Source organism: Martes martes (genome assembly GCF_963455335.1).
Source record: "Martes martes genome assembly, chromosome: 2".
Lineage (NCBI taxonomy): Eukaryota > Metazoa > Chordata > Mammalia > Carnivora > Mustelidae > Martes > Martes martes.
The window spans coordinates 138981361-139003567 of NC_137889.1; the positions used below are offsets into that span (position 1 = coordinate 138981361).

The 22207-nt window shown below is 55.1% G+C and overlaps 2 protein-coding genes across 10 annotated transcripts; one reads left to right on the forward strand and one right to left on the reverse strand.

Annotated features, from left to right (window-relative positions):
* Positions 1 to 673: 673 nt before the first annotated feature.
* Positions 674 to 3128, forward strand: MYL5 (myosin light chain 5; the record flags this gene model as incomplete). Its single annotated transcript, XM_080796617.1, has 5 exons — positions 674 to 737; positions 1497 to 1601; positions 2034 to 2112; positions 2677 to 2725; positions 3027 to 3128. 5 exons carry the CDS (start codon positions 674 to 676, stop codon positions 3126 to 3128), a joined length of 399 nt encoding a protein of 132 aa, XP_080652743.1.
* On the reverse strand, positions 2613 to 22043 carry SLC49A3 (solute carrier family 49 member 3). 9 transcript variants are annotated; one of them, XR_013966408.1, is made up of 13 exons: positions 21810 to 22043; positions 16990 to 17123; positions 16605 to 16737; positions 8809 to 8967; positions 8406 to 8619; positions 8181 to 8257; positions 6699 to 6836; positions 6444 to 6560; positions 6022 to 6142; positions 5595 to 5747; positions 5164 to 5321; positions 4809 to 4918; positions 2613 to 4210 (listed from the first exon to the last, which is right to left on the reverse strand). XR_013966408.1 is itself a non-coding variant. In XM_080796615.1 (12 exons), exons 2-12 carry the CDS (start codon positions 17082 to 17084, stop codon positions 4149 to 4151), a joined length of 1416 nt encoding a protein of 471 aa, XP_080652741.1. In that variant the 5' UTR covers positions 17085 to 17123; positions 21810 to 22043; the 3' UTR covers positions 2613 to 4148. The 9 variants fall into 9 exon arrangements, 4 of the variants coding, with proteins under 4 accessions (XP_080652741.1, XP_080652739.1, XP_080652742.1 ...); XR_013966409.1 differs by having other exon boundaries at positions 2613 to 4250; XR_013966407.1 differs by lacking the exon at positions 6022 to 6142 and having other exon boundaries at positions 2613 to 4250; positions 4809 to 4914.
* Between the last annotated feature and the right edge of the window lie 164 nt (positions 22044 to 22207).

The window sequence follows — 22207 nt, forward strand, 5'->3', positions numbered from 1 at the left end:
GTGGGAGTGTGTGTGTGCACACGAGTTGAGTTTGTTTCTGTGTGTGAGGGTGTTAGGTGAGGAAGAGCTGTGCTCCATGGCTGCCTCAGGGACATCTGTGGTTGGAAGAGGAGGGTCCTGGTCTTCACACTGGAAGGGTCCCTAGACCAGGCCCGCCCACTTGCTGGCCTGCATGGGCCATTTGCTCCTTGGATGTCCAGGCCCAGCTGGCTCCTGGCCAAGCTCAAGACAAGCCCTGGGTGCCGTGCTGTCAGGACCTGGTCAGGGCTGCCCCGGCCCAGGCTTGGGGTCCCCCTGGAACCCCTAGTGCCATGGTCCACCCATCCTCTGTGTTGTCTTCCAAAACACCAGCCTGCAGGCCCCTCAGCCTTGGTGTTCTCACATTAGGCCAGCAGGAAGACTAAGAAGAAGGAAGGGGGGGGCCTACGGGCCCAAAGGGCATCATCCAACGTCTTCTCCAACTTCGAGCAGACCCAGATCCAGGAGTTCAAGGAGGTGAGGCTTTGCTTTTGTCCCAGGACCACTCCACCCAGTAACTCCTGCCCAAGGGGTCCCCTGTGAATCGTAATGCAGTTGAACCAAAGACCCTGCGTGAGCCTCACTCTGGAGCCAGTGAGAGTAGATGCCTATCCTAACACGGTGTGACTGGCCTGGGTTTCAGGCATTCACACTAATGGATCAGAACCGAGATGGCTTTATCGACAAGGAGGACCTAAAGGACACGTACGCCTCACTGGGTAGGTGCCATGGGACAGAACTCCACCACAGCCCGCCTCGGGGTGTCCTTCAGTCCTGGAGAGACTTGCCCTGCACCTGGGCCTTACAGCCTGACCTGGCACCCCATGTCCCATGGGCTGCGGGGTGGCGGGCTGGGCCTCCCCTAGGGGAGAGATCCCTCTGGCTCGATCAGGACATCCCAGGGTGGGGTGGGTGGCACAGCTGAAGCACGGGCACCCTGGATGGGAAGCTGGGTCCAAGCCAAAGCTCCAGGGAAGCACTAAGACCCCAGAGCGACACCACTACATGGGGAGGCTTGTCCTCCTTCCCCCAAGCCTGGCAAGGAAGCCCAGAAACAGACTTGGGAGAAGACGTGAAGGGCGCTCGTGGTCCTCAGAAGAGCCAAAGGCTGGCCCTTTCTTCTTCAACTTCCCGTGTGGGGGCACGTTCTCAGCCTGAGGCAATCCCAGGGGAGAACGGGTAGGTTTCTTTCCTCTGGGCCCCCTTACACTCAGGTAAGCAGATCACAGGTCTTCCGGGGCTACATGCATGGCCTCTTCCTCCTCCCCAGCTGCCCATCTCCCCAGGGCTCAGGGTTTGGGGTTCTGCTGACATGCAGACCTGGGCCACATGACCCCCCCCTCCACGGGCTCACCTCCCTCCTTCTGGCCTTCCCAGTTTGAGTGATAGAGGTGGGAGACCAATGGGGACAGCAGATGCATCAACAGCAGGACAGCGGGGGAGTATGACATTCCTGCCTGGTCTTGTGTTGGTGATAGGCAAAACCAACATCAAGGATGACGAGCTGGATGCCATGCTCAAGGAGGCCTCGGGGCCCATCAACTTCACCATGTTCCTGAATATGTTTGGGGCAAAGCTGACAGGTGAGAGCCTTCGGTCCAGGTTCCTCCCTGGCCAGGGGCAGCCCTCAGGCCAGTCTACCAAGGCACTGTGTGTTTTGTTAGCTCCTAACACTCAGAAATTCAGATATTTCACATAAAAATCCAGATTTTCAGATTTGTTGAAAAGCCCTAGGACTTGACATTCTGGTACCCACATTCGTGGGTCACACATGTGACCAGCGGGCATGTGAGCTCATCCTTCCTCCCGTCTGCCTAGTGGTGGTAACCTTTCACTCACTGAGCATTCACTCCACCTTTGGGCCTAGGCAGGATTCTGGGGACCCCCAGGCCCCTCAGAGTGGGAGCTGCAGGGTCTCCGCAGTGCTCAAGAGCTGGAGGGACATACAGGCCAAGCCCTGGGATGGCCCAGGGCAGGACTGGAGCCCTAAACAGTTGAAGGCCTTTTGTGGGCAGGTACGGATGCTGAGGAGACCATCTTAAATGCCTTCAAGATGCTGGATCCTGATGGCAAAGGCAGCATCAACAAGGACTAGTGAGTGTGGCTACGGGCACCTAGGCATCACCCCTGAGGGATGCCAAGCCCACCTCCCCTCCCCCCACCCCAGACTCCAGGCCTTGGGCTGCCTGTCCCCAAGATCCTGAGTCCCTAACTGAGGGCAAAACCAGTCTTGCCCAGCCAGTGGCCCGGGAGGTCATCGCCACTTGGACCATCACTGGGTCTTTAAGCCCTTTTGGGGGAGTGGGCCTATGTGGTATACCAGGCACTTGCCCCTAACCCCCCAGTCTCCTTCCTGCAGATGGAGCCCCCCCAGGGGTGGTGACCCCAGAGCGTGCGAGTCAGGAAAGACTCCCTGACAACCACTCCCTGGTGCCCAGGACTCACCCTTTAGCCAGGCTTCTGAGAGGCACCTGTGCTGTGAGTGGGTGGGATTGTAGGGTGACCAGACCCCCGCCTTGGAGTATCCCATGGTGGAAGAGCCAACAGTGTGAACTGACCCAAGTCATGAGGCTCCCCTGGAGCCACCCCTCCAGTTCTTCCAGTGTCAATGCCTTTATTCAGGGCAGCCTAATTTGGCTCCTCCCTCCTTTTCCTCAGCATCAAGCGGCTGTTGATGTCCCAGGCAGACAAGATGACCGCTGAAGAGGTTTGGCCCACTCTGCCCTCACCCCACTTCCTCACCCCATGTGCCTCTGTGAAGCTCAAGAATAGGGGGTTTAGCTAGGGGGACTCACCCTGGGGCCCCGAGGCTGCAGCATCAGGGTGGGCAGGATACCCCGGCCCCACCCCTGGCTCTGCTGTGTGTCCCCCCAACCTCCCTTTCCCCCACCCCCACAAGCAAAAACAACCCTGGACCTGGCTGGAGTTTAATGTCTGTAATTCACCAGACCATTTTGTTCCTTCCCCTCCTCCCTGGGCCTGACTCCCCCGACCGGACTGGCTTGCAGGTGGACCAGATGTTCCAGTTTGCTACCATCGATGCTGCAGGCAACCTGGACTATAAGGCACTGAGCTACGTGCTCACCCACGGGGAGGAGAAGGAAGAGTGAGGGGCACCTCCCCCATCCCCACTTGGGCTGCAGCCAGTTCAATAAACATGAACCCATAAACCTGCCTGCCAGTGTCTGTAGGGGGAGAGGAGAAGGTGTCCGCCTGGGGGTGGGGGGGTCTGCAGGTGCGGAACTTCTGCCTAGGGCTGGGAGAAGTGTCTGCCCTGTTGGGGAGAGTTTGGGGGAGGGCCCATGGGGGGTAGAAGTGTGTGCTTGGAACTAGGAAACGCTGGAGGGGAAGGATCTGGTAGGGGTGGGAGGATCTGCCTGGAGTGGAAGGATCTGCCTGTAGGGCCCTCTCTCTGCTTCCCCCTCCCAGAGCAGCCTGACCCCACCTGCTGTCCTCACACTCATGCCGGGAGTCAGTCACTCTGCAGTCGGCAGAGGTTGAGAAAAGCTATGGGTTGGGATTCCTCAAGAAAGCCGTTTCTCAGAACTGTCCACTCCAGTCTCAGTCATGCCAGGGGCCCTCTGGACTCCCGATCCATGCGGCTTTCCCTCAGCCCTTGTTCCTCAAGCCAGGTCCATCCCGCATATCGTGCTCCTGCGCCAGCCACCCTGGGTCTGGCCTGGCCACTGGGGCACCTGCCTGCCTGGTGGCTGCACCAGCAGTTCTTGCTCTAGCCACAGGGTCTCCCCTAGGCCATCCTGCTGTGCTCTGGGTGTGCCAAGGACTCCAAATCCCTCTGGCACCTGCTGGATGCTGTCACCCTGGGACCAGAGCCCACCCCTCCTGGCCTCCCCTTCATGTCCCCAGGACCACTTCTTGATGCACTGATGGCTCTTTTGGCTTCCAGAACTCTGCAAGGACCCCTGTGACATCTCTGCAGGTCCGGGGCCTCCAGCGGCTCAGGGCTCCCCCAAGAGAATGGCACTGGGAATAAGTGGCCCCTGCCTGAGCTTCCTACGGTCCACGCTGGAGGTGGCGGGGGCATGCCCATGTGGAGCCTCAGGGAGTAGCTGCCGGGCGGGGCTCGTGATCCACAGCCTCTGGGGATGTGTCCTCCTGGATGGAGTGGCTCATGTGGGCCTCAGCCTGTAGGCGCCGGTACCGAGTGTGGAAGAACACCACCAGGAAACAGCTGAAGAGGGTGCACAGGCAAGCCATCAGCAGCATGGACACTGGGGAGACACAGCCCAGCTCTGCTCCAAGGCTCGCTCAAGCAGCCAGAGCTCCCCACCCCTAACCCAGAGTACCCACAGATCTGGCAGAGCTCCAGCTGACCCCACTAGCCATGAGCAGAGAGGGACCTGGAAACATCTGTCCCAGCCCCCAACAGGCCTGAGGGCATTCACAGACCCAGGTGTGGTGAGTTCCAAGGTCAGCAGTATGGGGTCTCCAGATGTGGCACCTCATCCCCGTCTCTCTCTGCCTCCCTGTCTCTTTCCCTGGTCGCATTTTAAAACGACTCACACGGGTTTCAGACATTGGGCTTTCACCAGGGCCTCAGGCCTACTCCCAGGACAGCGAGCCTTGGAGGGGAAAGGTCAGCCTTGTTGCCCTCCGACCCCCCGGGCCCCTGCCCCGTGGGTGCCCAGTGCATGCAAAGGAGAGTGAAAGGTGCCAAGAGAAAGGGGCCCATGGAGGGGAGGTTCCAGCGCTGGGAGGGGGGTGAGGAAGGCCCAGCACCGACCTCCTCACTTGTGCTCTGGGGTCTCTATGCAGGCAGGGGCACTCACCCGTCCAGTCCAATGGGCCCTGGCCATCCTGGCAGGTGGAGACAGATGGCTCCGCACGACGCACGGTCAGGGCAGTCAGCAGGACCATGATGAGCACACCCTCAGCCTGCCTGGACAGACACAAGGCCCTCAGCCCTGCCCTGGGCACTGCTCAGTACTCACAGTGCCACTGGGCTTTCTGAGGCCAGTGTCCTGTTCTGCTCAGCGTGGGGCACGGCAGCTAGCCCAGGACTACACAGCTCAGAACACGGTGGCCTTCGCCTGAGCAGGCTGGTTATCCACTCTGTAGCCAGGGGTGGGGTGAGGACAAGGACTCTGGGGTCCCCAGGGAAGCGGTGGAGGGACAGACACTCACCCCAGCACGATGACCAGGCCTGCGGCTGCACCCTCACCTACAGGGAAGGAGCACTCGACCACCAGCTCCATGGCGATGGGCGCCACTGAGAAGCCAAAGAGCCCCAGGAGTGAGCAGATGGCAGCCAGTGCCAAGGTCTGTCCCTGCAGCTGAGACACCTAGGGGAATGGTGAGCCACATGGAGAGATGGAGCACCAGTCAGAGTGCGCAGCATGGACACCAAGCCCCAGCCCGGCCCTGCACCAGCACCCCCTCTCAACTGAGCAGGGAGCAGGGATGGGCCAGTGGCCAGGGTCGGTGACCACCCCAGTGGGCAGTGCCTAAGCCTGAGAAGGTCTGAATTTCTGCTCTGACCCATCTGTCAGCTGCCCTGTCCCAGAGCATCCCACTCACACCCCTGTAGGGTGGTCTTGGTTCAAGGGGACTCTCACCAGCGCAAAGGCCACGAAGACTATGGAGGTCAGACAGAAGCCAATCTTGACAGCTTCAGTGAACTGTTTGGTCCGGTCCACATACAGGCTGAGAACCAGTGCCCCCAGGACTCCAAACACAATGAAGAGAGCCCCGCAAAGGCCTGCAAATTCCTGGAGGAGAGGAGGTCAGGGGTGCCCCATCATTGGGTCACGGTGATACCAGGGCCCCAGGAGAAGGACCCCATCCTTAGGGTGTACGCCATCGCCGAGAAGCCCGCGGCAGGGTGACATGGAAAGCTCAGCTGCATGGTTAGCCATGAGTGAGTGATGGCACGTCCCCCCCAGGTGCCTCTTTCCTGTGGCACCCCACGCCAGGAGCCCAACAGTTGCTAAAGGAAAAGGCACTGAGGGGTGCCCGTGTGCTGCTAATGAGTTTAGAACATACCAGGCCTGAATCCCACACCCAGGGCTGATGCCAGGCAGCAGAGGGCATGGCCAGAGATGCTATGAGCAGAGCAAGGCCCTCCCAATCTCCAAATATCAGAAGAGGACCCTTCCCTGGAGACCTGCAGGGTTGGGGCCAACGTGGGTGGGACAGTGGGAAAGATAGTGAAAAGCGCCACACAAAATCCCAGCACATTTCTGGGCACTGCCACCACCCCTCCCCAAGGCCACGACCCCATGATCAGACTGCATCTGGCACCCAACACAACGTTTCACACACAACCTCTCAATACCACCCATAAGAGGAGGTTACCCTGTCTAGGCATGGAAACCCAGTGTATGGGGCAGTCTTCAGGGTCCTAGCAATGGCCCCCAAGCCCCATCCTTGCACAGGAGAGGGGGCTGGGTGGGGCCAGCACTCACGTTGGAGTAGCCCTTCACACAAAGGACCTGCTCCAGGAGAACCGAGAAGCTGGAGAAGATGCCGATGCCGCCTCCGAAACACACGGCCAGGATGATATAGGCTCTGTTCCGCAAGAGCTGGAGGGGAAGGTGCCGCTCAGCCCGGGAGCGAGTGGGATACTAGGGATACCCCAGCAGGGCCTGTCCTAACCCCCTTCCCTCCTCAGCCTTCTCCCCACACCAGGTCACCTCAGCCCTGGATCCCACAGCACTAACCAGCTTCAACCCATCCAGGAACTTCTCTGAGGTGGAGTGGGCGGCCCCTGCAGAGGGTGGGCTGGGAGGCACACTCTCCCAGAGGCAGGCAGTGGCCAGGAGACAGGCGAGGCCGGCAGGGATGATATAGATGCCCAGCTGCAGAGAGGGCATACGTGAGTGTGTGCACGTGTGTGTGTGTGCACTCACACACGCACATCAGGGCTTCACACCCACTGTTCTGGGCACACTGCCTCCCTTGCCAGCCATCCCTAGGCAGACAAAGGCAAGCCCCAGGGCCTGCTTTGCCCTGCTTCCTCTAGAACCCAGGCTTTCAAAATATCCCCCACAGATGACTCCCACAGTGACACTCTTAGCCCGACCCTCTCCCTGGGCCCCAGACTCACCCATCCAACCGCTGACTGACCCTTTCTGCCTGTCTTTGTGAATGACCCCAACACATACCGAGCTGCACCCCCCAAACCTGGCCTGAGCCTGTCCCCACTTCCCAACCCAGCCAAAATCCTAGCTCCCTACCTGCACAGTGCAGCCACATCTTTGGCTCCCTGAATCTCTGGACCAGGTCAAATCACTCTCCCCTTAGACATTCCCAGAACTTCCATCACTCAATGCCACCTGCACTGACCCTTCCCTACACCCTTCCCTTGCTCAGCAGACACACTGGCCTCTGGCTGCAGTCCCTACCCCTCAACCTCACATCCACCTCAGGCATGTGGAAAAATCCTACGGGCACCAAGTGTACTTGCCAATGTGGTCACAGGGAGGGGGAGGGGCACACTCTCAGACAGGTGTGGGCACACTTGTACATGTGCATGCACATACCACATAAACACACATGTATGCACATGCAAGACCACACAAACACATGCACCACATTCATGCACACATACCTAAGCACATGTGAGCCCACCGTGTACACATATGCACCACACACACGCACATAAACCTATGCACGTGTGAGCCCACCGTGCACACACATGCACCACACACACATGTGCACACACCTATGCACATGCAAGCCCACCGTGCACACACATGCACCACACACACATGTGCACACACCTATGCACATGCAAGCCCACCATGCACACACATGCACCACACACAGGCACACACACCTATGCACATGCGAGACCACCATGCACACACATGCACTACATACCCACACACACCTATGCACATGCAAGCCCACCGTGCACACACATGCACCACACACAGGCACACACACCTATGCACATGCGAGCCCACCGTGCACACACATGCACCACACACATGCACCACACACACGTGCGCACACACCTATGCATATGTAAGCCCACCATGCAAACACGTGCACCACACACATACACACATGTATGTATATATGAGCCTGTCGTGCATACACATGCACCACACACGTATGCACATGTGAGCCCACCATGCACACATGCACCACACACAAATGCACACGCATGTGTGCATGCACCTCATGAGTTCCCTCACCATCATAGGGATATCCTTCTCCTTCTTCACCAGGGCAGGTGACAGCAGGTTGGCCACCAGGATGCCCAAGGGGTTTGCTGGATGGACAGACGGAGACACATGTCTGCTCAGCCATGGCCAGGCCTGGTCTCCAGCCCACAGCCAGGGCCCTTTGCCCTCCAAGAGCCGGGAGTGCAGAGGTGCCACAACCCCCAGAAGACCATCAGCCTCATCCCTGCCACTCACACATGGTGCCGATCATGTTAGCTGTGGCTCTCTGGTGCTCCGGGAACCACAAGGCAGCCAGCTTGGCTGGAGAGAAGATGACCAGGGTCTGTGCCAGAGCACAGAGGCTCTGCCCAGCCATGAGGAAGGCAAATGGGTCCTGGATCTCGATGAACAGGAAGGGCAGGGTTCTGAACACACTCCCAGCAAAGTTCAGCCATGCGCACACGACGGTCTGCAGGGACAGGGACAGAGCACTGCCTGGCCAGCCCAGCCACCCCACCAGCACCCTGACCATTGCCCTGCCACCCAAATGACTCTGCCTGGAGACCCCCGGGGGGAGGAAGCAACGGCTCTTGAGCCCTTCCTTACTCAAGGACCCTGCCCCATCTAAGAGACAGCCCTGGCTTGGTTTCCAACTCACTGCCCAGCGGAGCCCAACAGAGTCCAGAACCCAGATGGCCACCACGCCGGACGGGATGGATGCCACAAGGTAGATTAGTGAAAGCCAGTTGATCTGCTTGGTGGAGAGGAAGAAGTGGTGGGCAATCGTGTCGGCCACGGGAGCGAAGCTGAGCCACAGCTGTGGATACACACTGATGTCAGTCCCAGGGCCGGGCACCACAGAAACCACAGCCACCCGCTGTCCCAGGCTTGTCCAGCCAGCCTGAGGCAGAGAATGTCCAGCAGTCCCATAAGGCCAGGCTCTTCACCTAGTCACCTCTGAGGGAGTGTACCAGGCGGCAGGGGCGCGGGGGTCAGACATACAGTGCGCCTGGAATGTGGAGCAGATCATCCCGCAGACATGGTCTTGGGGGGTAGACAGAGGCTGAAGACCCGACCAGAGCCTAAAGGACCGTGAGTCCTGCCAAGATTGACCCTCTAAGGAAAAGGCCCAGAGGGATGTCAGTGACAGGCAGAGGACTGCAGGGGGGAGGGAAGCTCTATGTGGTGAGTGGGCATGAAGGCCAAGTGCTGGATGGCATTGGGGACTGGGAGGCTAGAAAAGGAGATCCTGATGAGGGGAGCCAGTGGCCCAGCCACCCCAGTCACACAGATGTGTAGATTGCCCAAATGGCTGGGCAGAGGAGCACATTTGTGGGGAGGGGGACACTCAGTGTCTGTGGTGAACATCCAGGTAGATAAGGGTAGGAAGCAGGGTGGGCCTGGAGCCATTGAAGGGATAGTGGAAGGGATGTTTCCATGGCGGGGAAGGAGGATAGAAAGAGGCCCAAAAGGTATCTCCAGCTTGTCTAGAAACTCAGAGTCCCAGGTGGAAATCCCTGGATTGTCTGTTGGCCCTGCCCAAGGCCAGCCCACCTGTCCTACAGGAGACCCAAGTGTTTGGGAGTAGACCCTCCCTGACAGTGTAACAGGTAACATTTCCCACCCTGGGGTGGTGTCAAACACTGGGACTTTTAACCCCACAGATCTTCAGCAAACAGTACATTCAATTAGGTCACTGGGAAAGACTTCCTGGTGGAGGTGAGACACTGTCTCCTCCCTGAAGGATGATGGGTGAGAAGAGGGGCTCTCCAAGGCTTATAAGCAGAGAGATGCGAAGCAGGTCAGAGAGGGACCAAAGACAAGGGTACCACAAATCAAAGTCCACCATCACTGCAACTCTGCGAGACACAGGAATGCAGGAGCTGGCCCCAGGACCACACCCTCTGTGGTGAGGCTTGCTGACCCAAGCAGATACTGACTGCAGGCCTCACATGACAAAGAACTTGAGCAACAGCTGCCTTTTCTTCCTTTTTCTTTTTTAGGGACAAAGCAGAGGACAGCTCTTCCAGGTACAGAAGGAGACCCCATGCAGGTCCCGCTGCTTCCTGCCCAGCCTGACCCAGCAGAGAGGACTCGGTATCCGTTCTCTAATCCTGCCCTGCCGAGCCAAGCCCGTTCCTTGTTCTTCCCCAAGTCTGTGGCCGGCAGAGCAGAGACGGGTCTGAACTGTGCCAGGTAACATGAGGACAACAGTATGTCCCTAGCGCACAAGAATTCCCTTCAACCTTCTCCAGCCCAGCCAGGTAACCCCTCACCTCCCTTTGAGCGCACTGATAGTTGCTCCACATGCTGGTTCCTGCCCAGACTACTGGGCAGTCTCCTCGCTCCACTTTGGGGCCACCTAGACCTCACTCCAGGCACTGCTCCACCTGCCTCTGACACTGCCCTTTCAGAACGTGGGACCTGTGGCCACCCAGCTGCAGACAAAGTACACGAGTAGACTTGGCTGGGGAGAGCCTGATGGTCAGTGCTCACTGTGGTGACCACAGCAGGGATCACTGTTCCTGGTGAGAGTCCCGTTTGCTCCATAGTAACTCGTGGACCAAAGGGGAGTAAGCAGGATGCTGTCTCAGTGTCCAAGGAAGTTCTAGAAGCCAGATCACCACACCCATGCACTCTCGGACTCATCAAAGCCATTTTAGGGGCTGAAGGAGACCCCTGCTCTGTGTCCTTAGACCACTGCACCAAAAACCAATTCTGGCCTTCTAGCCAGCTACACAGGGACCTGGTGAGAAGCCACAGGAAAAAAAAAAAAAAAAGAGGTTTCCAGAGTCATAGGAGACTTCAGGCCAGGCCATGGATGCCACCTGTCCCAGCACAGGGCCGGCTCTCCATACCCAGGCCAGTAAGGAAAGGAGGGAAAAGGTCCTGATCAGTGTGGAATAACATCCAGGAGTACTTGCTGCTCAAGAACCCCCAAGGCAGCGTCTGCCCAGAATGTCCACACCTGCCTGCCCATCCCTGCTCATGAGTTTGCACTTCTGATTGTCCCTCGGCCACTCACAGCCTCCCCCAGCTGTGGAGCCTGCTGCCAAGGTAGCTGTTCATTACATGATTAACTTGGTGGCCAAATGCGCCCGACAAGTCCCTGGGTTCTGTGATAAGCTGAGTGGTCGTGGACAGGTTCCTTCGGGCACACACAGGAGGCAGAGCAGGCAGCACCAGGGAAGTGAGAGAGTGGCCCCACAGAGCGTGGTGTGGGACAGCACTGCAGTCTGACCCCATGAGCAAGTGGCCATGTGAGGGTCAGGTGTGGGAAGGCTGGCCCCAAACCCCCCTGTCCATTCAAGTGCAGATGGGTATCTGTCCAAGGGGCAAGGGGCTAGGGCAGCAAAAAGCTCACCCCACTGAGACCACTGTTTGCGATGGGCTGGGGAAAGAGGGGCCCAAGGCCCTGGGCAGAACAACCTGGGGGCTCGGAGTGAGTTGGGGACAAGCAGGTTGGGGGAGCTGGTCCCCAATAACTGGCAGATCCTGTTCTCAGTGGCTGATCAACTGGTCTCAGGGGCTGAGTGGCTGCCAGCAGTAGGAACCATTCTAGAATAGGTAACCGGTCACTGGAGACCCCAGTTGGGGAGCTATAGAGAGACTGGGCGTACAGATAAGGAAGCCCCACATGCCGACTCAGAAATGCAGTGAGGACCTCCAGGGCACAGATGAGCAAAGGCGGCTGGGCCCTGCCCTGCCTTGTGGGAGTGGGTGGGGGTGGGGAGTCTGGAGAGGGAGGGCAGGAGCCGGATAGGATCCGAGGCCTGCTGCCAGGTGTTGGATCTTCCAGGAGGGTGGGGGAACTGGAAGACCCCTTTTCAGCTATGCCAGTGACTCCCCTGTCCTCCGACGCAGGAGAGGGAGTGTTTCAAAACACTATGGGTCACAGGAAAGAGGCTCTGCCACCACGAGGACAGACGCTAACCCCTTTTCTCCCTATGCAGCCAGGAGAAGGGGCCCCGCGCCTTCGCGCCTGCTGGGGTCTCCGGCTCCTGCACTCCCAGCGGCACTGGGACACCGGCAGGTGGGAGGAGCGCGATGACTCGAACCGGGGTCCCCGCTCGGCCCGCCTCCGCCCACGCCGGGAGGCCGCCCCAGACCCCCCCCACCCCCCCCACCCCCGTACCGTGGCGTTGGAGAAGTTCAGCAGGCTGAGCACCAGCAGGAAGACCCAGCGGCGCGCGTAGGCGCGGTAGCCCAGCAGCGCGCTCAGGGCCGAGGTCGCGTCGGCGCCCGGCCGGTCCTCCTCCTCTCCCGCCATTGCCGGCCGCTCCTCTGGCCGGATTGAGCAAGTCGGGCCCTGGGCGAGGACCGCCCTGGGAGGTGGTGCCAGGCGCGCGGGGCGGGCCGCGCGGGGTCAGTCCCAGCTCCGAGGGCAGGAGGGAAAGGCCTCCAGTTACGAGGTCGGACTCTCCTCCATTAGCCAGCCAAGATGGAAATCTCTGCCCCAGAAACAGGCACAAAGTCTCCTGGCAGGGGCAGGTCACGACCTCTGTGGTCGTTGAGGTGGACGCGTGCACGTGGGTGGGTACAGGAGAGGGGGCATCGGTAAAGTCATTCAACCCCGCAAAAGGTCCGCATTTCCTGGAAAGGGCGTGGAATGGTCCCCTCCACCACCACCTCCCCCAATTCCTGCTGTCCAAACAAGGCACCAGGAGCAGCAGGAAGCCAGCTTAGAAGAGGAGGCTGGAGTCAGTTTGCAAAGAGCCTCCAGTCCAGACTAGTCATTAGATTGGGCCCTGTGATGGACAGAGGTGGTGCTGGCCAAGGGGGAAGCGGAGTCCAAGGCCAGCCTGTCCTGCCCAGGAGAAGGGCAGTGTCACAAGGATGAACCTGGGGGCAGTCAATCTCCCCCAGTTGTCAGTTGCAGTTGACAACTGAGGAAACAGCTGGGGCACAGTGGGGAGAGAACTGAGAGCTGGAAGGCAGAGAGGAGGGAGTGTCAGCCAACTCTCTTCCACAAGAACTCCCCTGTGGGTGGACAGCCTCCTCTCCGGCTTGCTCCCCACCCAGGAGTCCACTGCAGACATCTCTTCTACTCTCCAAGTAATACTCTCCCTAAGGTCACCTGTGATCTTGATGCTGCTGACATAAACAGACATGATACAGGCCTGGCACTCTTGTCCTTCTCCACCTCTGACTCTCCTGCTCAGCTGGGGGCCGGGGGCCTCCTCCCCATCCCTAGGGCTCTTCTGTGGAGTAGGCAGCTCAGTAAGGTCACAGTTACATGTCTACATGCCAACGACGAAATGTGGAAATGAAAATTAAAGACACAATACCATTTACAATTACTTCAGATAATTAAATACTTGGGTCCGTAAAAGTTTATAAAAGGAAACCTCGACAAAAATGGAGTCAGGAGTCCAAATGTGTGAGCTCTCACGCTGTACCATTCAGTGTCAAAAATTGCCAGTATAGACCCTAACAGAAGAATTGTTAATAGGAGAGGATCATCAGTTACATGCCAGAAGAGGAAAAGATGTACATTGCATCTCCAACAAGAAATTAACCACCCCTGCAGCTCAGCCCGTGAGAAACTGCCATCATGGTAGGCTCTTGCCTTTCTCCAGTGGACTTTCATTCCCAACAAACCCTCCCAACTTCCTCCTCCTCCTCCTCTCTCTCTCTTTCTCTCTTTTTAAAGATTTTACTTATTTGACAGAGAGAGACATAGCGAGAGAGGGAACACAAGCAGGGGGAGTAGAAGAGGGAGAAACAGGGTTCCCATGGAACCCTCCACATGGGAGCCCAATGTGGGACTTGAACCCAGGACCCTGGGATCAAGACCTGAGCTGAAGGCAGACGCTTAACAGCTGAACCACCCAGGCCCCCTCCTCCTTCTCTTTCAAAAAACATTCCTTTCCTTTGTGTGTTGGACTAACCTATGATTTTGGCTACAGCTTTCTTGTCCTGCGTTGCAATTCTTTGCTATTCCTGAGTAAACTCTTTTTTTTTTTTTTTTTTTTGCTGGTAAAATAACTGACCTTTATTTTTAAGGTCAACAGATATAAACTTAACAAACTCTACACAGGACTTGTATGCTCAGAATTATGCAACATAAGTGAAAGAAATCAATGAAGACCTTAAAAAGAGGGAGAGATATACCATGTTCATGGATTGGAACACTCAACACAGTAAAAATGTCAGTTCTCCCCAGATTGATCTATAGATCTAATACAGATCCTATCAAAAGGGTTTTGTAAACATAGACTGGGAAAAAATATTTGCAAGCCACATATCCAACAAAGGACTGGTATATAGGATATATAAAAAGTCCTCAAAACCCAACTATAAAAAAAAAAAAAAGAAAAACAAAACAAAAGTCCAATTAGCAAGAGACAGGAAGAGACATCTCACTGAAAATAATATACAAATGACAAGTGATAATGAATGACTAACATCACTAGCTATTAGGAAAATACAAATTAAAACCACAGTGAGAAAAAAATAACATAAAATAAAACCACAGTGAGGTATCACTACATACCTTTCAGAATGGCGGAAAGAAAAATCAATGACATCATGCTGGTGAAGTTATGGGTAACTCAGTTACCTATCCACTGCTGTTAAGAATTTAAATGGTACAACCACTGCAGACAACAGGTTGACAGTTTCTTATAAAACTAAAATGCAGTTATCATACAACCCAGCAGTTGCACTCTGAGGCATTTATCCCAGAAAACTAAAAACTTATTTTCAACAAAAATCCATACCCAAATGTTTACAGCAGCTTTATTTGTGATACCCAAAACTGAAAACAACCCATTTGCTTTTTAGTGAGCACATGGTTAAGCCAACCATACTGCATCCACAGCATGGACTGGGACTCCGGGTGGGGGAGGGGGATGCACTGTTCATACACAAGGCGGTCTGCGGAATCTCAGGGTAATTATGCTGAGTGGGGAAAAAATCCAAGTTCAGAAAAGTTACATACTATATAATCTATCAACCTCAAAGGGAAACTGCCAGTTATTTTACCAGCAAAAAATGGGTTTATTTGGGAATAGCAGAGAATCACAGTCCAGGGCAAGCAACCTACAACAAAACCAAAGGCTAGTCTGGGAAAAGAAAGAGGAAAGAGGAAGTTGGGAAGAAAACAGGAAGTCCCTTGGGGTAAAACTGGGAGGTGGAAGTGTACTGGCTTCTCATTGGTTAGGCTGTTGCTGGGGGAGGTGGAAGCTTTCCTCCCGCTGGGATAAAGTAGTAGCTACAGTGGCACCGACTTACTTTCAAGGTCCCTCTCTTTTTGCTGGATCTTCACCTGTAGAGCCTCCCTATTCCATTTTAGTGAGGGTCCCCTTTATTAATATGCACAAATTCCACTTGTTGACACTTTTTGAAAAGATAAAATTTTAGAAGTGGAGAGCAGATCAGTGGTTTGAAGAGGGAGTGGGAGGGAGATGGGGTCCTCCTGGCGATGGAAATACTGTCTTGACTGTGGCAGTGGGAGGGAGTCTACGTGTGACACAGCCTTGTGACGTCCACGTAAGCAAAACTGGAGAAATCTAAGATGGCCATTCATCCATGTTGGTGTCATGACTGTGATATCATGCAGTTGTGTTTTGAAGATGTTACCTTTGGGGGAAACTGGGCAAGGCATACAAGGAATCTGTGTTTTACACCTTACAACTGCATTTGAATCTATAATTACCTCAAAAATAAGTTCAATTTTAAAAACTCACATAACATGGAAAGCACACTCATTTGGAAACAACTTTCTCCACTCTCACACTATTTAAATTTGGGCGAGTATCTTCAGCATAAGCATTTAAGCTGTTCAAGTTTTGAATCGAGGTAAAACACCATCCATGAAGGGTCATTCCGCACCCAGAATCCATCGGCACACCGCTTGGACCACCATACCTTGAAGAAACGCTTCAGTGATCTCCACCCAATGTCTTCCTTTAAAAATGATCTTTAGGGGACACATGGGTGGCTCAGAGGGTTAAGCCTCTGCCTTCAGCTCAGGTCATGGTCCCAGGGTCCTGGGATCAAGTCCCTCATCAGGCTCTGTGCTTGGCGGGAGCCTGCTTCTTTCTCTCCCTCTGCCTGTCATTTCCTCTGTTTGTGCTCTCTCTCTCTCTGTCAAATAGATAAATAAAATCTTTTTTAAAAAATAAATAAATAAAAATAAAAAATAAAAATGATCTTTAAAGGTTTGTTTAAAAAATTTTTTTAAAAATAAAAATAAAGGTTTGTTTAAAATAACATCTGACACACAATTATGACTAAATCTTTGTTCCAATTTTTTATCTCCTTTTTACTTAAGCAAATACAGACTCCCATAAGCATCTCAAAGTAGCCTTAATCAAGGCTTTTTCAGGCCACTGTGTCTTCCCCAAACAATATCTTGTTCAAAATTAAGCAACTGAGAGCAGTCCCTTTGCCAAGAATGGAGCCCAGGCAACACCTTCTTTGCTGAGGATATTGGGGAAGAAATCTCACCTCAGATGATGAGAAGCTCACAGTCCATCCTGCTTGTTTGGTTTTTACTCGGCTTTTATCTGCTCCTCTCAAGAGTATGTCAGCTATTTGAGGGCAGGAGCCAGTCTGTCCATTCCCGAATCCCTGGAACAGGCTGGGGCCAGCACACACCAGTGGAAGAAGAGACAAGTGTGTGGGATGGGTGACCTCTCTGCCTTGGCCCTGTCCTGTCCAGCAGGTTCTCCACAGAGCAGCCCACTCCCCCCACCCCGCCCTGCAATGCGCATCCTGGACAGGAGCCTCTGAGCCTTCAGATTCCAGACACACACCCTCCCACCCACGTCTTTACTCATATCTACCCCATGCTGCTTTCCCCAAGTTCACGCTGCTGAAAGCCCCCACATACCAGTGCTCCACCACAGCAGGGAACCGAGTAAGCAAATCCGATTCTGGACTCTCAGGTGGCCTCAAAAAGGATGCTGTGACTTCATCCTTATCCATATGGGCGGCCCATCAGGGAGTCTGCACTGGAATGTGAACCTGTTTAGTTAGAGGAAAAGTCTCTGGTCACTGTAGTCTGTGCTCCAGTTGGTCCCCACCAGAGAGAAGCCCCTTGGGGTTGCCTCCTCCTGATCTGTTCTGCCTCTCCCACAGTGGAGGGAAGCCAGCCTTGGAGGCTCATTCCATCACAAAGTCACGACGAGTATCTGCAGCCCCAGCTGGCTAGCCCATCTCACAAAGAACTCTGGGGCCCAACTCTTTTCTTGTTACTCAGACCTGTTCTGTCTGCTAAAAAAGAGGAAGGATCTGAGTTCTCACTTTTCTGTATGTTCATAGTGAGGTGGACAGTTTTTTGTACATGCGTGGTGTAGAGTAGTATCTAGTATGTATATGAGAGAGAGAGGTGGCCATCTAGTGTTGCTGTGCATGGCCTGATGTTCGTGTGTGTGTGTGTGTGTGTGTGTGAAATACCAGATGGTACCTAATGTGTGATCATGTTGTGTTATGTAAGACCGTGTGGGTTTTGATATGTGTGGTGCAAGATGGGTCTCTCTCTCCTGTGTATGTGTAGCAGGGTGAAATGGGAAAACAGGCATCTAATTCTTTGGTGTGTAGTTTGTGAAGTGCGTCTACTGTGTGTGTGTGTGTGTGTGTGTGTGTATGACTGTGTTACATCAGAAGCTGTGCTGGATCTGAGATTTTGCTCTACTTGTGAGCTCAGAAGCCAGCCTACCCAGATCACATGTATGTGTATGCAGGAACCCCGGGACCTGGGTCAGGGGTGAGCAGCACCTGTCCCTTGCAGCTACAGCAACACCTTGTGATGATTCCTCCAGTTCTCCTCTCCATGGGCGGGCAGATGGCATGCATGTGCCCTGGGGTGCACTTCCAGAGAAGAAGCCTGACCCAGGACACTCTTATCTCTTATCTCATACCACCTTGCCTTCCAGAGAGAGCAACCTTCATGCTGGAATGTGAGTACATCTCCAGGGAAAAGAAGGGATGGGCATTGTTCCTGACTCCCCCAGAATGTCTCTGAGACAAACATCCTTAACTGGGCTGTAAGTGATTTTGCTCTGAGGACCTGGACCAGGCAGAAACAGAAACCTGAGAAATTCATGGAGAACCACCTCTCAACAGGATCTACTTTTTAAAAAATACCTCCACTGGGGCTGTGAGATCCAGTCCAGTGTCGGGCTCTCTGTGCACGGTGAACAGTCTCTCTCCATCTCCCTCTGCTCCTCCCCCATGCTTGCTCGCTCTCTCTCTCTCTCTCTCTCTCTCTCTCAAATAAATCAATCAATCTTAAAAAATAAAAACACTTCAACAGGTATCTAATTTTTTGTTTGTGGATATGGCATGATGGATCTTTTAGCATGGCCTTCTGAGGTGGAAGGTAAGAGTTGTGTGTGTGAGAGAGAGAGAGGGAGACGTGAGTGTCTAATTTCTCTGTGTGTATGAGATGGGTGTCTAAGTTTTTCCCCTGTGTGGTCGAGATTAGTATCTAATTCTTCTGTGCATTGTACAGGACGACATTTTGTGTGCGGAATGACATACTTACCACATTTTTCTGGTGTCCCTTGGAAATGGGTACCCATTTGTTGTGTAGACAGACGTGTATTTGTGTGTGTGTGAGGTCAGCGCAGCTCACCTGATTGCTGGTTTGCTGTTTTTACCTCTCTCTGTTTTCTGACACGTCTTGCTGCTGCCGCTGGCCGGCTGCAGCCCACAGGGACACTCACCCAGGCAGGCACATGGAGCGCACAGTAACCCTCACTTACGGGGTGACTCACAGCAGTCTGCACACACTTGTCTCCATCCTGCTTATCTTTTTTTTTTTTTTAAAGATTTTATTTATTTATTTGAGACTGAGAGAGCAAGAGAGTGTGCAAGCAGGAGAGAGAGGCAGAGGCAGAGGGAGAAGCAGACTCCCCCTGAAGCAGGAAGCTTGACAGGGTCTCCATCGCAGGACCCACAGATCACAGCCCCAGCGGAAGGCAGAGGCCTCACCAACAGAGCCCTCCAGGTGCCCCTGCACCCTGCCTCTCTCAGCAGCACACCCTGTCTCTCCTCCCTGGCGGTGGGCGGCCTGTGGTGGTGCAGGCAAGTGTCTGCTACTCCTGCCGCAGCTGCCACCAGATGCACAGAGCACTCTCACTCCGGAGGCCTTGCTGGCCAGCTCCGGTTGTTTCTATTACAGATGATGCTTCAATTAGCAGCCTTGTCCAAGCCTTTTTTTTTTTTTTTTTTTTTTTTTTACATTTTTTTGCCAGTGTTTTGCTAGCACAGACTGGTCAGGAGAGGCCTCAGTGGACCTGAGGGAGGCCGGACCACCCAGGTCTAGGAGCGGCTCTGCTAGGCCTTGAATGTGAGAGCAGGCATGTCCAGGAGAGCCATGCTGCTGGAAGAAGTGAATTGGGGAGAGTATCCAAGGCCAGGCCAGAGTCAAAGCAGGACCTTGGAGACCTAGAGCAGCCCTGGGGCTGCTAAGCAGAGGCCTGGCACCCTCTGCCTTAGGTGTTGAAGGGTCAGCTCACTAACTGCTCTGTTCAGCATAGACCGGGGGTGGGCCAGAGGCTGCAGAAACAACCAGACAGAACAGGTGGGCTTAGATCAGGGCAGCGTGGCAGAGTCCAAGAGCCATGGTTGGGTGGAGGCATATTTGAAGATAGAGCCCCCATGACTTCCCCAGGAATTGGATGTAAGAAAACAGAAAGAGAGGAATCAGGAATGAGTCCAAGAATTTGTGCCCTAGTAACAGAAAAGATGGAGTGGCTATTGGTTGAGATGAGGAAGATGGAAAGAAGCAGGTCACCTGTGTAGCCCCGAGTTGTGTCCTGAACCTGGTGGGAATGATGTCTGTTGTTCACTGGAGGGACACATGATGCATAAGCACTGGAGCATAGCCAGCATCTGGACTGGGCTTGAAACCATGGGCGGAGTGAGCACCGGCCAGGAGAGGAGCTGATGATAGGTATGGGCTTGGAAGAAAGGACCCCAGTGTCTTAGCTTAGCAGGCAGGATGGAGTGCTGTCCTCTACAGTGGGGGCTGGAGTGAGTAGCAGGCTTGAGGGGAGATCAGGAGTGGACACATTGATACCAGAGCATGAGCTCCCTAAAGATAGCCCAGCAGAGAAGTGGCCAGACAGTTGGATACAGGAGCCCAGGGTTCAGGGCCAAGGTCTGGGGTGTTGTTGCTGACAAAGTCCCTGGAGAGAGCAGGCAGGGCAGATGTCCTGTCTCCGCTCTTTGAGAGACCTGTAGCCATGCCTCATGCACACGCCCTGGCTCTCCCCCATTTGCAGACAGATGGCTACAGTGTCATAGGGCCATCAGATTCCTGGGGTCACTGCCCTGTGTCCAGGGCTGTTCCTGGCCTGTTATCCCCACCTCTGCTACCCAGACCTCCACTGCAGACTAGTTCAACTTAGCTGCCATCTCACTGGAAAAGAGAAACAGCTGGTCGAGATGCTGCCCAGGCCCCACTCCCTGCATCAGGGCCTTCCTCCCCAAGTGCAAAGGGCTCCCAGAGCCCCCCCCCCCCAGATCCAGTCTCCAGTCCCAGGGGAGGACTTCAGATTAGGCAGCCTTCCCTCTCTCCAATGTGGTCATCTCTCCCTGTACCCCATCAACACCACCGAGGCTCTGACCCAGACAGAAAATAGCTTTCTAGTCCCAGAAGCTCCTCCAAAGCAAAACACCTGGAAAGTTGTCTGTATTTACTCTCCTCCCTTGAGCCCACAATAATTCGGTTTTTACCTAGGCAATTCATCCACACTGCACTGGCCAAAGTCCCAGAAGAGTCCCACTCCCCATACCCCTCTCAGCAGCTAACCAGACATCACTCACCCCTGGGGATCCTCCTCCCCAGTCTGCTCAATCAGGGTCTTTCTTGCTGGATCCTCCTGGACTCGCTGATTTCTCCATGTGGGCAGAGGCTCAGTACCCTCATTCCTCACTCACCCCTTGGACTCACTCATCCATCTCCAAACACTTCAAACTCAGACTATACTCCTGAAGCCCACAGCCTCACAGCAGCACCACGGGGAGTCCAATGGATATGACAGTTGCATTCCTGACCCCACTCTCCTGCACTCCATCAGCATCCCCAGATTCTCAGAGGCTATCCACCCTTCCCGTTGTTCCTCACCCATCCCTGCCTATTCTCAGGCTGAGCCCCAGCAGTCTACACTTCCTCCCCTCCTGGGCACCACCCAGGCAGCACCACAGCTTCACCCCTGCACTGCCTTCTGTCCCGCTCCTGCCAGACAAACAAGACAAATAAACAGAGGAAGGTTTTATCGTGCCAGCGCCATGCCATCACTGCTCTGCCCAGAATGCCCAGGGACCTCTCCATCTGACCTTATCTCCTCCCCCTCCATGCCCCATGCCCTCTGACTTCCATGCTGGCCCCTGGCAAGCATCCTTCAGTCCCCCCACTTTGCAGCTTGGTGCTGGCAGGACAGCTTGCCTGTGAACCCCACCTCCAGATATTTGCAGGGCTCGTTCCCTCTGTGTTCCTACTCTGTGCCTCTCTGGCTAGCTCCTTCTATGTCCCTTACATGCCCATCCACCCTATTGTAACACTCCACACATCCACTGCCTCCCCCACCCAGTTTATCTGGCTCCCACATGACACCTGATTTATTTTTCCCTATGTTATTGCCTCCCCCCGGGCCAAGGTGTGGACCCCACAGAGGGAGGGACGTCACGGTCACTACTTACAGTTCCAGAGCAGAACCGGTGCAAGGGTGGACTCACACAGTTGCGGGGTCAGCCCTGCTGCCCACTGTCCTGCCTGGCGCACGGAGAGCGCTCGGTGCTAGGTCCCAGAAAGGACTGGATCGCAAGAACAAGACCGACTCTGCCACAAGAACGCCCCGATCCGGGCGCTGGCCTCAGCGTCGGCTGCTTACTGGGTCCTGTGTCCAGCGGGACGCTCCCCAACTCCAGCGCAGCACCGGCGGACCACGCCCCCTACGGCCACGCCCCCTCAATGCCCCGCCTCCTCTGCGGGCCCCGCCCCCGGCACCGTCCCAGCTCCAGCTCCCTCGGCGGAGTCTTGCCCAAAAGCGCCTGCGCCTTGTGACCACGCCCTGGCCGCGCCCTTCGGGCCCCGCCCC